This window comes from Rhinatrema bivittatum, chromosome 4 (genome assembly GCF_901001135.1).
Source record: "Rhinatrema bivittatum chromosome 4, aRhiBiv1.1, whole genome shotgun sequence".
Taxonomy (NCBI): domain Eukaryota; kingdom Metazoa; phylum Chordata; class Amphibia; order Gymnophiona; family Rhinatrematidae; genus Rhinatrema; species Rhinatrema bivittatum.
Window position 1 is genome coordinate 319,858,605 of NC_042618.1, and position 14,173 is coordinate 319,872,777.

At 45.5% G+C, this 14,173-nt stretch overlaps 1 protein-coding gene across 2 annotated transcripts in view; it reads left to right on the plus strand.

Moving 5' to 3' along the window:
* The window catches only part of LOC115090787 (protoheme IX farnesyltransferase, mitochondrial), a 483,471-nt gene that overhangs the window by 295,158 nt on the left and 174,140 nt on the right, over positions 1-14,173 (plus strand). For both annotated transcript variants that reach the window (XM_029600293.1, XM_029600292.1), the window contains exon 5: positions 371-441. In XM_029600293.1, the coding sequence (XP_029456153.1) occupies positions 371-441 (71 nt within the window). The remainder of the gene's footprint in view (positions 1-370; positions 442-14,173) is intronic.

Below are 14,173 nucleotides of genomic sequence, written 5' to 3' on the forward strand. Positions count from 1 at the left end.
TGAAGGCCCATGGATTTTCAGCTTTTGATTATTCCCCTCCCCTCCCCCCCCCCCCCCCCCCCCCTATCGGGTGTTTGAAATGGATATGACCAGGTTTGGATAGGAATCCATCTGGGCTAGAAGCTGAAGTGTAGAGGAAGGCTAGCCAGAATCCCCTTACTCGCCCCCCCACACACACACACACGCACTCACACACATACATATTCAACATAAACTCGGATAATTGTTCTGATTCTTTAAAAAAAACAAAAAAAAAACCACACACACACAAATCTTCATGTGGAAAAAGTGCCTCTGAGAAACCTATTAACTTTCGTACAATCTGTGCCTACTTTTAACTCTTTCCACTTTCTTTTTCTTGTTCATGCAGTTCTTTGAGGTTCCATTTGACTCCAATATGAACCGGACAAAGAACAGACCCCTGGTGCGAGGACAGCTCAGGTAAGGCTTCTCTACGTGCCTGCTTTTGATTACGAGTGTAAAGTCTCTTGTGTCTGGCCTCTGCTTTTCCAGCCACCACCTGAGATTCCTTTCTGATGAGCCATTGTTCTCCAGCAAGATACCAAAGTATCACTTTAAAAGGAAACTGTACCCACTTTTGTACTATGTGATGTTTCAAGTGCTCCGATAGCAAGCTGTTATACCAACTAAAATGTGAAGCTTAACTTTTTCTTGAAATTTAAAATGTTCCCCTATAGCCTCTAGCACTCATGGGAACAGTCTCACAAGTGACCTCATATAGTAGGCATCTAATTGATTCTTGGTTTTTTGTGTGATGTAATTTGTGACATCCTAACCAATATTAATCAATCAAATCCAGCAATGTGTAGCAGTGTTCTGGACTGCTCCCAGGGATGTTTTGAAATGATATCTAAAGCGGTGACTACTAGCATTTCAATTTTGTGTACACTATTTAAAAATATTTCTGTGCTGCTTGTTCCAGGGAAATCGCAGCGGTTTCCACCATAACACATATAATTAAAATGTCGAGATTTTCATCATAAGTGACATAAAAACAATGCCACAGCTATGGTGCCCTATTACTCTTCAAGTTTCTGGGTGAACTTTGCTATATTACTCTTGAAATTCCTGTTTAAATAGCCAGGTCTTCAGAGCCTTTTTGAATGTGTTGGTATCTGTCGTAATCCACATTTGCTCCAGCACCACGTGGCTGGACCAGCCACTGAAAATGCGCAATCCCTGACCTTACCTATATGTGCCTGATGAACTGATGGGACTTTCAGTAAGCCTTTATTTTGAGAATGCAACATTCTTGACGACATGTAAATCTGCAGAGCTGCATTCAGCCATGGCACCCTGTCATTGTTTATGTATCAACATTAATACTTTGCATTTTATTGTTGATCATATAGGCAATGCAGTCCAAGTGAGCTTTACTATTGAAATATTGCATAGTATACTCTGGGTATGACTTTATTATAATACTGTTCCTTGCTTTTCATATGCAGTGGGGATACTACACAGCATGCTTTGACATTGTTAGAAATGTATAATTAGGACATGAGAAAAATAACCTCCTTTGTAACTAGGTGGTGGATTCCAAACAAAAGTCAACTGTAATAATAAGATAAGGTGGTAGAAATGGATAATTCCCAACAGAAAGTGGACAAGCCTTCAGTGAATGCTACAGACATGAGACTGTTCTTGGCAGTATGGCAGAACACCAGTAGCCAACAATGATCGTAAGACAAGGCTTCTCAGGCCTGTCCTGATGACCACACAGCTAGTCATGTTTTTAGGACCTCCACAAGATAAATTTGCATATGTTGAGGATCCAGTGAATACAGATTTATTTTTTGTATGTTCGTAGTGGATATCCTGAACACTCACCTGGCTGTGAGGACACCGAGATAGGTTTAAGAAGTCCTGCAATAGGAAGTGATTTGACATCTGATTTTCATAAGAAATGACCACATTTCTTACCACTAAGTTTTCCATATACTATGGCTGATATGAGAGGAATTTTTACCACTTTAGTTGTTAACTCTTCGGCCCTACTACAGTTGGGTCATACCACTACAGAATGTTGTGAAAAGCTTGGCTTAAAGTGCTTGCTTTATGTGGCTGAAAGAAATTCTGATAATAGGCTCTAAGCCAGTGGTCCCCAAACCTGTCCTGGAGGGCCACCAGCCAGTCGGGTTTTTGGGATATCCTCAATGAATATGCATGAGAGAAAATTTGCATGCACTGCCTCCATAACATGCAAATTTTCTCTCATGCATATTCATTGTGGATATCCCAAAACCCGACTGGCTGGTGGCCCTCCAGGACAGGTTTGGGGACCACTGCTCTAAGCCATGTTAAGCATGATGAGAACCAATGAAAAGTATCCTTTAAAGACAATGGGAAGACAATTTGAACTTGCCCACTTTCCCATGCCTTTCTTTACATGCCAGATCTAAAGACACCAGATTAATCCATCAGGCACCATAGAATTGGGAGAATGAAAGTCAATATATAGTAGTCTGTGTATTATTTTAAGAGGTTACATATGTCTAGAAGCGCTTTATGCATAAGTAGTAATAATTTTCATTTTTGTGCTTCCTAAGAAAGGAGAACATATAGAAGCATATAGAAACATAGAAATAACGGCATAAAAAGACCAAACGGCCCATCCAGTCTGCCCAGCAAGCTCCCACACTTATTTTCCCATACTTATCTGTTTCACTGACCACCAAGTTCAGGGCCCTTGTTGGTAACTTTGATTCGAATTTCCTGCCACTCCCTGCCGTTGATGCAGAGAGTAATGTTGGAGTTGCATCAAAGGTGAATCATAAGGTTTAATGGTAGTAACTGCTGCATCAAGCAAGTTACCCCGATGCTTGTTTACCCAGACTGCACAGATCAATGCCTCCTTTGGATATTGTCTGAATGTAAATCCTCTTGTCCACATTTCCCCCTGCCGTTGAAGCAGAGAGGAACGCTGTATATGCATTCAAAGTGAAGTAAACCGATATGATTTGTAAATCCTACAAGAATGTCGGTATATAAGAATTCAAAATAAATAAATAAATATCAGGCTTAATTGGTTTAGGGTAGAAACCGCTGCAATAAGCAAGCTACCCCCATGCTTATTTGTTTACCCAGACTGTGTAGTTCAGTCCTTGTTGGTTGTTGTCTGAATGCAAATCCTCTTTTCCACATTTCCCCTTGCCATTGAAGCAGAGAGCAATGTTGGAGTTGCATTAACCGTGTGAAGGCTTATTGAGTAAGGGTAGTAATCACCAGGTAGTAGCCATCATCATTCCAGCAAGCCACCCCCATGGCTCTTCTCTTCATTCCCATCCTCTAGCCTTTATGGATCCACAGTGTTTATCCCATGCCCCTTTCAATTCCTTCACAGTTTTAGTCTTCACTACTTCCTCCGGAAGGGCATTCCAGGCATCCACCACCCTCTCCGTGAAGAAATACTTCCTGACATTGGTTCTAAGTCTTCCTCCCTGGAGTTTCAAATAGTGACCCCTAGTTCTACTGATTTTTTTTCCAACGGAAAAGGTTTGTTGTTGACCATAGATCATTAATACCTTTCAAGTATCTGAAAGTCTGTATCATATCACCCCTGCTCCTCCTCTCCTCCAGGATATACATATTTAGGTTCTTCAATCTGTCCTCATAAGTCATTTTATGTAGACCATCCACCTTTTTGGTCACCCTTCTTTGGACCGCCTCTATCCTGTCTCTGTCCCTTTGGAGATACGGTCTCCAGAACTGAACACAATACTCCAGATGAGGCCTCACCAAGGCCCTGTACAAGGGGATCATCACTTCCTTTCTCTTACTAGATATTCCTCTCTCTATGCAGCCTAGCATTCTTCTGGCTTTAGCTATCGCCTTGTCACATTGTTTCGCCAACTTCAGATCGTTAAACACTATCACCCCAAGGTCTCTTTCCTGCTCCGTGCACAACAGCCCTTCACCCCCCATCAAATACAGTTCTTTCGGATTTCCACACCCCATATGCATGACTCTGCACTTCTTGGCATTGAATCTCAGCTGCGATGTCTACGACCGCTTCCTTAAATTCCGTCTCATTCTCTCCACTCCTTCTGGCGTATCCACTCTGTTGCAGATCTTAGTATCATCCGCAAAAAGACAAACCTTACCTTCTATCCCATCCGTAATGTCGCTCACAAAGATATTGAACAGGGCCAGTCCCAACACCAATCCTTACGGCACTCCGCTTAACACCGCTCTCTCGATCTGTTTTTGTTTTCACTTTAATGGCTGCTGTTCCCATCCTGTTTGTGAGGCACATTTTTTAAATCAAAAACGCATCCTGCACCAGTCATGTTTGTTGACAGTGGAGCCTCAACTGTGGCCTTTTGGCAAAGGGGGTAGTTATTGTTATATTTATTTAGATTTTTTTATATTCCACTTTTTGGAATTTTAAAGCAGGTACTGAATATTACTAGGGGCTGCCAGAAATCTTTTGGTTGGGGGGGGGGGGGGGTTGAGCCTCAAAAGAGGGCCAGTCGTACCTTATTTGCAAACCTGTTGGAAGCAGAACCATTCTGCAAGGATTTTAGTGTAGAGTTTCTGTGATTAGCGTCAAGGATTATTTATAACAAAATGAGGCTTTTCCCCTCGAGGTTATGCTAACAGTTGGTCTTATTTGCTTCCATGTTTTATCTATCAGCTTTGGGAAGATTAAAATAAAAAAAAAGAATGATGGTTGAAATTACAAGAATATTGAGGCAAACTAGTAAAGTGACCCCCCTGGGGCTAGTCACCATTATTTCGTAAACAGTTTTAATGGTTCAATAAACTTCTTCTGATTTTTGTTCTCTATGTTGGAGCTAATTACATATGCCCACGTTCAGTTTATTTTATTTAAAAACACATTTTTAGGGTGCATTATTCTTGAATGCATCTGTCGTGTACACCTCCACGGCTCATTCTTTTACTTTTATTATTGTGTTGCCTTTGTTTTTTTTAATTCCCGTCATAATCATTAAAGAGTTTTATGCCGCTGTAAACATGCACAGCCTGTAATTATATTCATGGAGCTAACTCAGAGCTGCAAAGTTCTGCAGCGAGGGAGGTAAATGCTCTGCGTTCAGCAGTGTGTGCAGCTGTGTTAAAGGACCTTTTAACGTACCCAAGCCAAAGTCAACTGTTGTTTTTCCTGCTCTTTGCAGTTTCTTAAAAAAAATTTTTTAATGAATTTAGTGACTGTAAAAAGCAGCTGAGTGAGGGCATTGATAGCTGAAACCTTCTGTTTTTATTTTTACAGCGTAGGGGACAGCGCAGGCATAAGTAGCAGAGTGAGTTTTACGCACAAACACACACACCACAGGCCAGGGCGGCGCAAGGGTATTGAGCTCCCCAGGTAAACCTTCAGCTTGCACTCCTTCCCAGCAGGACCCAGGCCTGAGACTTTGCTAACTCAACAGTCATGATGACTTCACCACCTCCCTTCCCATAACAATTTGTAAAACACATAATTGGACAGAGGTCAATTTTCAAAAGCCATTTATGCAGGTAAATACCGATTTACCCTAGCAAAAGGGCTCTTTGCATACTGCCCACTCTAGTATGCCATGATGCAATTACTTCTAAGCACATATAGAAGAAGTGTTCCCAGAAGCCGTGAGAGGTCAAGAAAGGCAATAGTGCATGTAGTTTTAAAACTACGCATAGTTGTTTTGAAGGGAAAAAGTACCTGCCGGAAAAGCAGATGCAAATCTCTGTGGGTACTTTTTACTGAGGCAGTTTTCAACAGTAAAGTATGTTCTGTCACCTTATCTGATGAATGTGCCTTCTGTGATTTTACGAGGAAAGTGCAAAAAAGAAAATTAAAACTCTACATAAATCTATTAAAGAAATCCATACCGAAATCGCTGAAATAGATGGCTATCCTGACCTAGAATGTTTCCTCTTACTACTTGAATAGAAAAAGAAACCTACGAACCGGTGAAACAATTGTTCATGGAAACCAAACTCCCTCTCCTTCCTACTTATCATTCAACAAAATAATTCTGTTTCTTTTGTCACCTCAGTAACACTGCCATAAATTCTTCTAGGACAAGCAGGATGGTAGTCCTCACATGTGGGTGACATCATCCAATGGAGCCCAGCACAGAAAACTTTTGTCAAAGTTTTAGAAGCTTTTGACTAGCAGACTGAGCATACCCAGCCTGATGCTATCCGCTCATCCATGCGAGGTCCTCCTTCAGTCTCTTCTTTTCCACGGTGCAGTTGCCTTGCCGTATATGGAGCTCCAACTTTTTCAACTTTTTCCTTGATTTCTTCGCGTTGTTTTTCAGCTCCTTGTCTGGTCCCCCTTCACGGTTGGTGCCGCCTCAGTAATGTAGGTCCTTTTTGGCCATTTTTTTCCTATTTGTGGTCGATTCCCAACTTCCTACCCCACGGTGCCCATTGGTCATTGACCGCACGCCATCGACCGGTTTTCATCGGTGCCCCCAGTGCTCGCGGACCATGTCCATCACGGATCCACACAAGGTTTGCATCCTCTGCCTGGGGGCCTCGCACGACATCTGAGGGTCACATCTGTGCAACGAGATGACACCCAAAGGGCATCAGGCGCACCTCAACAAAATGGAGAAACTTTTCGGAACCCCAAAGTCCTCCATGCCTGCATCGGTTATTTTTGATGCCCAAGGATCGCGGGGAACTGTCCGAATCGCTCTTCCTCATGGTCCATCTGACTGGTACCTCCAAGGATCGGGGAGAGGTAGATCGATCCTTGATGCTCTCCCGGACCTCAGGGTCATCGGCTTTCTCAGCTCTGGGGAAAGACCGGGCCGAGCACTGGAAATGATCCCATAAGCATTGATAGTGGTCACTGTCCAGGCACGGTTCCGGGTCCAAAGCAGCATCAGTGTCCACCGAGCCACCATCGAAGTGGCACCGGCACCGGCCATGGGAGCCCTCATCCTTCTATGCCTCTGGTAGACCAAGGTGTTCCCCACCGACACCGGTGCAGGGTGCCGTGCCTCCTCAGGGATCTGAGGTTGAGCCGGTGATGTCTCGTCCCCCGCCATCAGTCCTGGCCACCCAGGGCTTCCAGGATGAGTTGAGACCGCAGGGTGCAATCGGCGGTGCTCAAGGTGTTACAAAGCGTTGAACTGCCAGTGCCACCAGCCCCATACTGGTGCACGAGCCTCCACCATCGATGTTAGCACCACTGCTGGAGTGTCTGGACATCCTTCTTAGCGACCTATCGACACAACGATGCCCGAGGGGCTCTCAATGCCCCATTGGCCACCAATGCCCTCCACCAGAGCGATCCTGATTCTCGGGTCCTTCGAGGAGGAAGATGCAGCCGATACCGTGTTACCTCGCCCATGGTTCCCCGAGCCGTTGCTAGACCCCTTCAGCTTACTACGGCCGATGATCCCCCTCCATGCCAGGGGAACCACCGGTGCCGTCGCTGCCCTTACAGCCTCCAAAGCCCAGGGCCAATGCCCTTCACGGACCTCGTCCTTGGCATCCTGGTCCAAGTGAGGAAGAAGGGGCCCTATGACCCTGGGGGGATGACTGCACAGACGTCCTCAGAATACGCTGATGACCCCCTCTGAGCTCTCTCCTCTGGAGGAGCGGCATTGATCGCCACCCGAGGCCCTGTCTCTTGTGGGGTTTGTCAGGGCTATGGCTGAGGCCAATCCCTTTCAGCTCCTTACAGAGGAGGTTGCACATCCTAAGATGCTGAAAGTCATCCAGTTCATTGATGCTCCTAAGGAAGTCATGGTGGTTCCAATCCAAGATATTTTTAAGGAACTCCTCCTCCGCATTTGGGAACACCCCATTTCCGTCTCCCCAGTTAATAGAAAGGCCGATGCCACCTACTTGGTGCAACAGGTTCTGGAGTTTGATAAGAGACAGCTCCCCCACCAGTCGGTGGAAATGGAGTCCGCCTTAAAAAAGGCCAGGCATTCCCGTACCCATGCCTCTGTTCCTCCGGGACGTGAGCATAGGGAATTGGTCGCAATGGGAAGGAACATTTTCCAAGGCCCCATGCTGGTTGCCCACATTGCAGTCTACCAATTCTATATGACTCAGTACAACCGCAATCTCTGGAAATGAGTCCAGGATTTTGCGGAGGGCCTTCCCCAGCAGCAACTGTAAGCCCTTGCCACCATTTCCTCACTGGGTCTGGAAGCAGGAAAAGATGAGGTGTGTTCCACCTACGATATTTTTTAAACTGCAGCCCGTTTAGCCGCTGTGGACATCAGGCCAAAAGAGTCTCTGACCTCCGGCTGGAGGTCCAGAAAAGGCTTGTCGACCTCCCCTATGCAGGTGAGAATCTGACCAGGGATAAGGTCCGAGATGTGGTAGCGCAGCTGAAGGACCATCATCATGATACCCTTCAGCAGCTGTCCGTGAGTGCTTAAGAAGGGCCTAAGAAGGGCCATCCTCGGCCAGGAAATCCTCCAGACAAGGTTCTCGTAAACCTGTTTATCGGCAGAGGAAATATTACCCTCTGGCCGCTCGGACTCGCCCACCTCAAACCAGTTCCAGTGGTCATCCGCGCCAGCAGTGGGCCCCAAAACCCCACCCAGCCCCCCCAGCAAGCCCCGATCTTCTCCATCATCCGCCAGGGGTACGGTCTGCACTTCAGCCAGCTCCCAGAAACCTCTCCCCCATGTCCATCGTGGGGTTCATACGCCCATTTGGTCATTATTCAAATGGAACTCTCCGCCCTCCGTGCAGCAGGCACAGTGGAACCGGTCCCTCACCATCAGCAGGGCCAAGGGTTCTAATTGAGGTATTTCCTCATCCCAAAAAGGAATGGCGACTTGTGTCCCATTCTCAACCTCGGGGGAGAAAAATTCAAGATTGTCTCTGGACATGCTAATCCCGCTTCTCCAAAAAGGAGACTGGCTTTGCTCATTCGACCTCAAAGAGGCGTATGCACATATTGCTATTGTCCCCAACCACAGGAAGTACCTTTGCTTCATGGTGGGGAGTGCATATTTTCAGTACAAAGTGCTGCCCTTTAGGCTGGCATCAGCCCCCCAAGTCTTCACCAAATGCTTAGCAGTGGTGGCTGCCTACCTCAGGCATTGCTCGGTCCATGTATTTCCATACCTAGACGACTGGCTAGTCAGGAGCGACTCCCGCTCCGGGGTCTTGCAAGCTCTGGCCTTGACCTTCGACCTTCGACCAGGAAGTCCTACAGCTCGAAATGGAAGCATTTTTTATCTGGTGTGGAGGGCATGGGTTAAACCCCTTCTCGTGCCCTCTCTCCCAGTTGCTGGACTACCTGAGGCATTTGTCTGAGTCTGGACTTCAGACCAGTTCTGTCAGGGTGCACCTCAGCGTTGTCAGCACATCACCGAGGTGTCACTGGTACACCCATTTCGGTCCAGCTCCTAGTTGGCCGTTTCATACAGGGTCTCCTCCAGCTGAAGCCCCCTCTTTGGCCATCGGTGGTGTCCTGGGACCTCAACGTTGTCCTGGCAAGACTGATGTGGCCTCCTTTCAAGCCACTGCAGTCCTGTGACCTGAAGTTCCTCACCTGGAAAGTCATATTCCTGGTGGCGATCACTTCAGCTCACAGGGTCAGTGAGCTTCAGGCCCTGGTTACGTATGCTGTGTACACAAAGTTCTTCCATGACTGTGTGGTTCTGCATACACATCCTAAGTTCCTGCCCAAGGTCGTGACTGATTTCCACATCAATCAGTTGATCGTTGTGCCCACCTTTTTCCCAAGGCCTCATTCCCACTCAGGGGAACGGGCTTTCCACACCCTGGACTGTAAACGAGTTTTAGCCTTCTACCTCTTCGTGTCGTTTGAGTTCAACAGGCTGGGAGTGGCGGTGGGCAAACAGACCTTGTCTAACTAGCTGGCATATTGCATTGCCTTCTGCTACGTGCAGGCAGGCCTTCAGCTAGCCAGCAGGATAAAGGCTTACTCTGTGCAGGCTATGGCAGCATCGGTGGCTCATTTGCGTGCAGTCCCTGTTGCAGAAATTTGCCAGGCCGCAACTTGGAGCGCTCTCCACACGTTTGCGGCTCATTACTGCCTTGACAGGGATGGTCGTCAGGGCAGTACCTTCAGTCAATCTGTCCTGCCGTAACCTGTTCCAGACTTGAACCCAGCACTCTCTGCTCGTGCTTCTTGTGGGATCCAGAAGGTCTCCTGTTACCCACAGTGCCGCTGTTGTGTTATGCCCATTGGCATCTTGTTCGGTCACTGTTGGTCTCTCTAACTGAACATGACGGTCTGGAGCTCTGTACTACTCACATGTGAGGACTACTATCCTACTTGTCCTGGTAGAAAGCACATTTGCTTACCTGTAACAGGTGTTCTCCTGGGACAGCAGGATGATAGTCCTCAGAAATCCCGCCCGCCTCCCCACGATGCTGGGTTCAGCTTTGATTTATTATTTTATTTTTTCGCTCATCTATTTTTGCTACATTACGAGACTGAAGAGGGACCTTGCGTGGACTCGTGGATAGTAGCAGGCTGGGCATGCTTAGTCTGCTAGTCAAAGTTCTAGAAACTTTGACAAAAGTTTTCAGTGTCGGGCTCCATCGGATGATGTCACCCACATGAGGACTAACATCCTGCTGTCCTAGGAGAACATCTGTTACAGGTAAGCAATTGCACTTTGCCTCCATTGCCAGGCACTTTGTGAAGTAACACAAAACCATGTTAAAAAAAAAAAAAAAGTCACTTGAAACAATAGCAAAACAGCACTAACTTTCAGAACTCACCCTACCTTCAAAAAGGCAGCAATGCAAATATCACACCGGGCTCTTGAACTGCATGACTGTTCTTCCCAGCAGAGAGAAAGCATAGCCTAGTGGTTAGAGCCAAGGACTGAGAATCAGGGAAACCAGAGTTTAAATGCCACTTCCCCTTTGACGTTCCTTCTGAACTTGGGCAAGTCTCTTTATTTGCTGTTGCCTCAAGTATCCAGTTAGAATGTATGCTTTTCGGTGCAGGGACTTATTGTTTCTGAATTTTAAAAATGTTGTAAGTTGCCTTGATCATTATTTGGAAAGATGGGATAAGAATCCAAATTTAATATTAGCAAAACACCACTTATTGGGAAAACAGAATAAGCTGATCTAGATAGAATCTGTGTGTTGGTAGGCTCTCATGTTGGCCTCACACATGCAACACAGAAAAACCCTCGCTGAATACAGAATAAGTGACCACACATCATAAATAAAATATGCAGACAAAACCTGAATTCTTGTCCAGCCTCACCCCTCCCCTTCTATAGCATGCTCTTCTTTGCTGTGGCCTGCCATTGTAGTTCCATTCCCTTCTTTTCTGTTTCCTGCAGACAGCCTAGTCCTCAAGGCAGAACCCTGTGTGCTCTTGAATAGGAAAGCCCCTGGTGATGCCCTCCCTACCCCATTACTCGAAATTGTTGCTCTCTAGGCAGTCGTCTAGTTTGCCTGATGGAAAAGCCAGCCATGATACAGGCAGCATCAAGTTTCCTTCCATCCCCCTACATATGCACTGCCATACCTTGGAACAGAAACAGCAGCAATGCAAGCTCAACACATGCACACATTACACCACCAAAAAAACAGGTGCAGAACTACCAACAGTAGTGTAGATTTACTTCCTTTTTGATCTTAAAATTGTTGCACCGGCTTCTGATCCAATGTTAGAATTCTGTTACTAGTCTTTAAGTCTCCCAAAGGATGTGTACATTACTACATCAGCAGTCACCTCACCCCGCTCTCTGTGCTCGTTACCACATGTTTGCCTTGTGCCAACACCGAAAGACTTTGGCCTCACAACTGCCTGAAAGAAAAGCACATCAGGATCACTTCCAACCCTGTGAAACTCCTTACCACTGAACATCAGACTAGCACCTAACCTACTAGTCTTTAGAAAATTACTAAAAATCTGGATCTTTGAAGTAGCCCTTGGTCCACAAACCATAGCATATAGCCTGCCTTACAAAAGGGCACTTAGATGACTATCTGATATATACCAAGTCTGATCCCAGACACTTTAAATATGGTATTCCTGTGACCCAACTTCCCTATGCTGCTAACTATAGTTTCTATCAAGATGTCTCTCAAGACCCCTAGAAGATTGTCTGATATATAGATAAACAATTTCTAGTCATTTTTAACTCTGGATTCCTGATTTCTCCCTTCCTATGCTATTACCTTTGGTGCTTTGTATCAGCAGTTACCCAGTTACCCACTTGATTTTCGAAGTGACTTACAGGCATGAAACCCTGTGTTCTGTACATAAGTGGCACTTTGAAAATCAATTAGGAGTTTGTGCATATAAAAGTAAACGCAAAGTCGCATGTACTTGTAACTACTCAAGGAAGAGGCATTCCAGGGGCTCCGGTGGAGCAGAGTCAGGCTGTAAATGCACCTACTCTCTGGAACTGTCCGCACATATGTGCATGCACTGGCTAAAGCCTGCAGGCATTTCGTAGCCCTCCGTGGGGGCCTCTCTGTGTCCTAAATATTTGTACTTGAATGTAACCATTATCTATTGTGCTTTATAGTATATACTTGAATGTAGACCCCAACTTGTAGTGACACGCTGTGAACTCTGCTACAGTGCCTTGAAAAAAATGCATTAAAGTGGGAGTTTGTTTCAATGATCCACACAACATCATCTACACTTTAATTGAAAACGAACAATTATAGAAATATTACAAAAAATAATGTAGAATTAAGGAAAGCAAAAAAGTAGTTAGAAAAGCCTGAAATAAATAGATGATGATACATAGATGTCACAATGTTAGGTTCCATATTAGGAGCTACCACCCAGGAAAGAGATCTAGACATCATAATGGATAATACTTTGAAATTGTTGGCTCAGTGTGCTATGGCAGTCAAAAAAGCAAACAGAATGTTAAGAATTATTAGGAAGGGAATGGCAAATAAAACAGTGGATGTCATAATGACTCTGTATCGCTCCATAGTGAGACCGCATCTTGAATACTGTGTGCAGTTCTGGTCACCGCATCTTCAAAAAAGATATAGTTGTGATGGAGAAGGTACAGAAAAGGGCAACCAAAATGATAAAGGGGATGGAACTGCTCCCCTATAAGGAAAGACTAAAGAAATTAGAGCTGTTCAGCTTGGAGAAGAGACGGCTGAGGGGAGATATGATAGAGGTCTTTAAAATCATGAGAGGTCTAGAATGGGTAAATGTGAATTGGTTATTTACTCTTTCAGATAATAGAAGGACTAGGAGGCACTCCATGAAGTTAGCATGTAGCACATTTAAAACTAATCGGAGAAAATTTTTTTTCACTCACTGCATAATTAAACTCTGGAATTTGTTGCCAGGGGATGTGGTTAGTGAAGTTAGTGTAGCTGGGTTTAAAAAAGGTTTGGATAAGTTCTTGGAGGAGAAGTCCATTACCTGCTATTAATCAAGTTGACTTAGAAAATAACCACTGCTATTACTAGCATCAGTAGCATGGGATATACTTAGTTTTTGGGTTCTTGCCTGGTACTTGTAACCTGGATTGGCCACTGTTGGAAATGGGATGCTGGGCTTGATGGACCCTTGGTCTAACCCGGTATGGCAATTTCTTATGTTCTTATGATGATACACTGCCCTACCTCAGAAAAGTGCAGCACAGGCTGCAGCAGCAGTGCAAGCTTCCTTCACTCACACTGCCCCAATGTTGGGAACTGCCAGGAGCAATATGATTATACCACCATCGCATAGGCTTCTGGGGTTTTTGGGGTGTCTTTTCGGATGGCGTGGGTAGGGCAGAAATGAGGAGGGGCGCCAGAGGGAGATATATTTTGAGAAAGCATGGGGGCCTCTCAAATTCCACAACACTGTCCAGTCACTGGTGAGGAAAACATGTTTCTTCTCAACCTTTGATGTTTTTGAGAGGGCTTTAAGAGTCTATGCCATGGGAATTGGTGCCCAGACTCACCAGGCTGCGTGTACCAATTACCTACATCCAGGTGATTCTAGTGGCCCCAGGTGTTTTTGGGGGTGTTGGTTGAGGTGGAGTGGCTGTGTCTTTTTTGTTTTTTCTTGCTGTTTCTAGGGCATTGCAGACATGCACAGAGGGAGAAAATTCTCTGTAAGCTTAAGAACATAAGAACTTGCCATACTGGGTCAGACCAAGGGTCCATCAAGCCCAGCATACTGTGCAGGCCATAAGAACTTGGCAAGTACCTAAAAACTAAGTCTATTCCATGTTACCGTTGCTAGTAATAGCGGTGG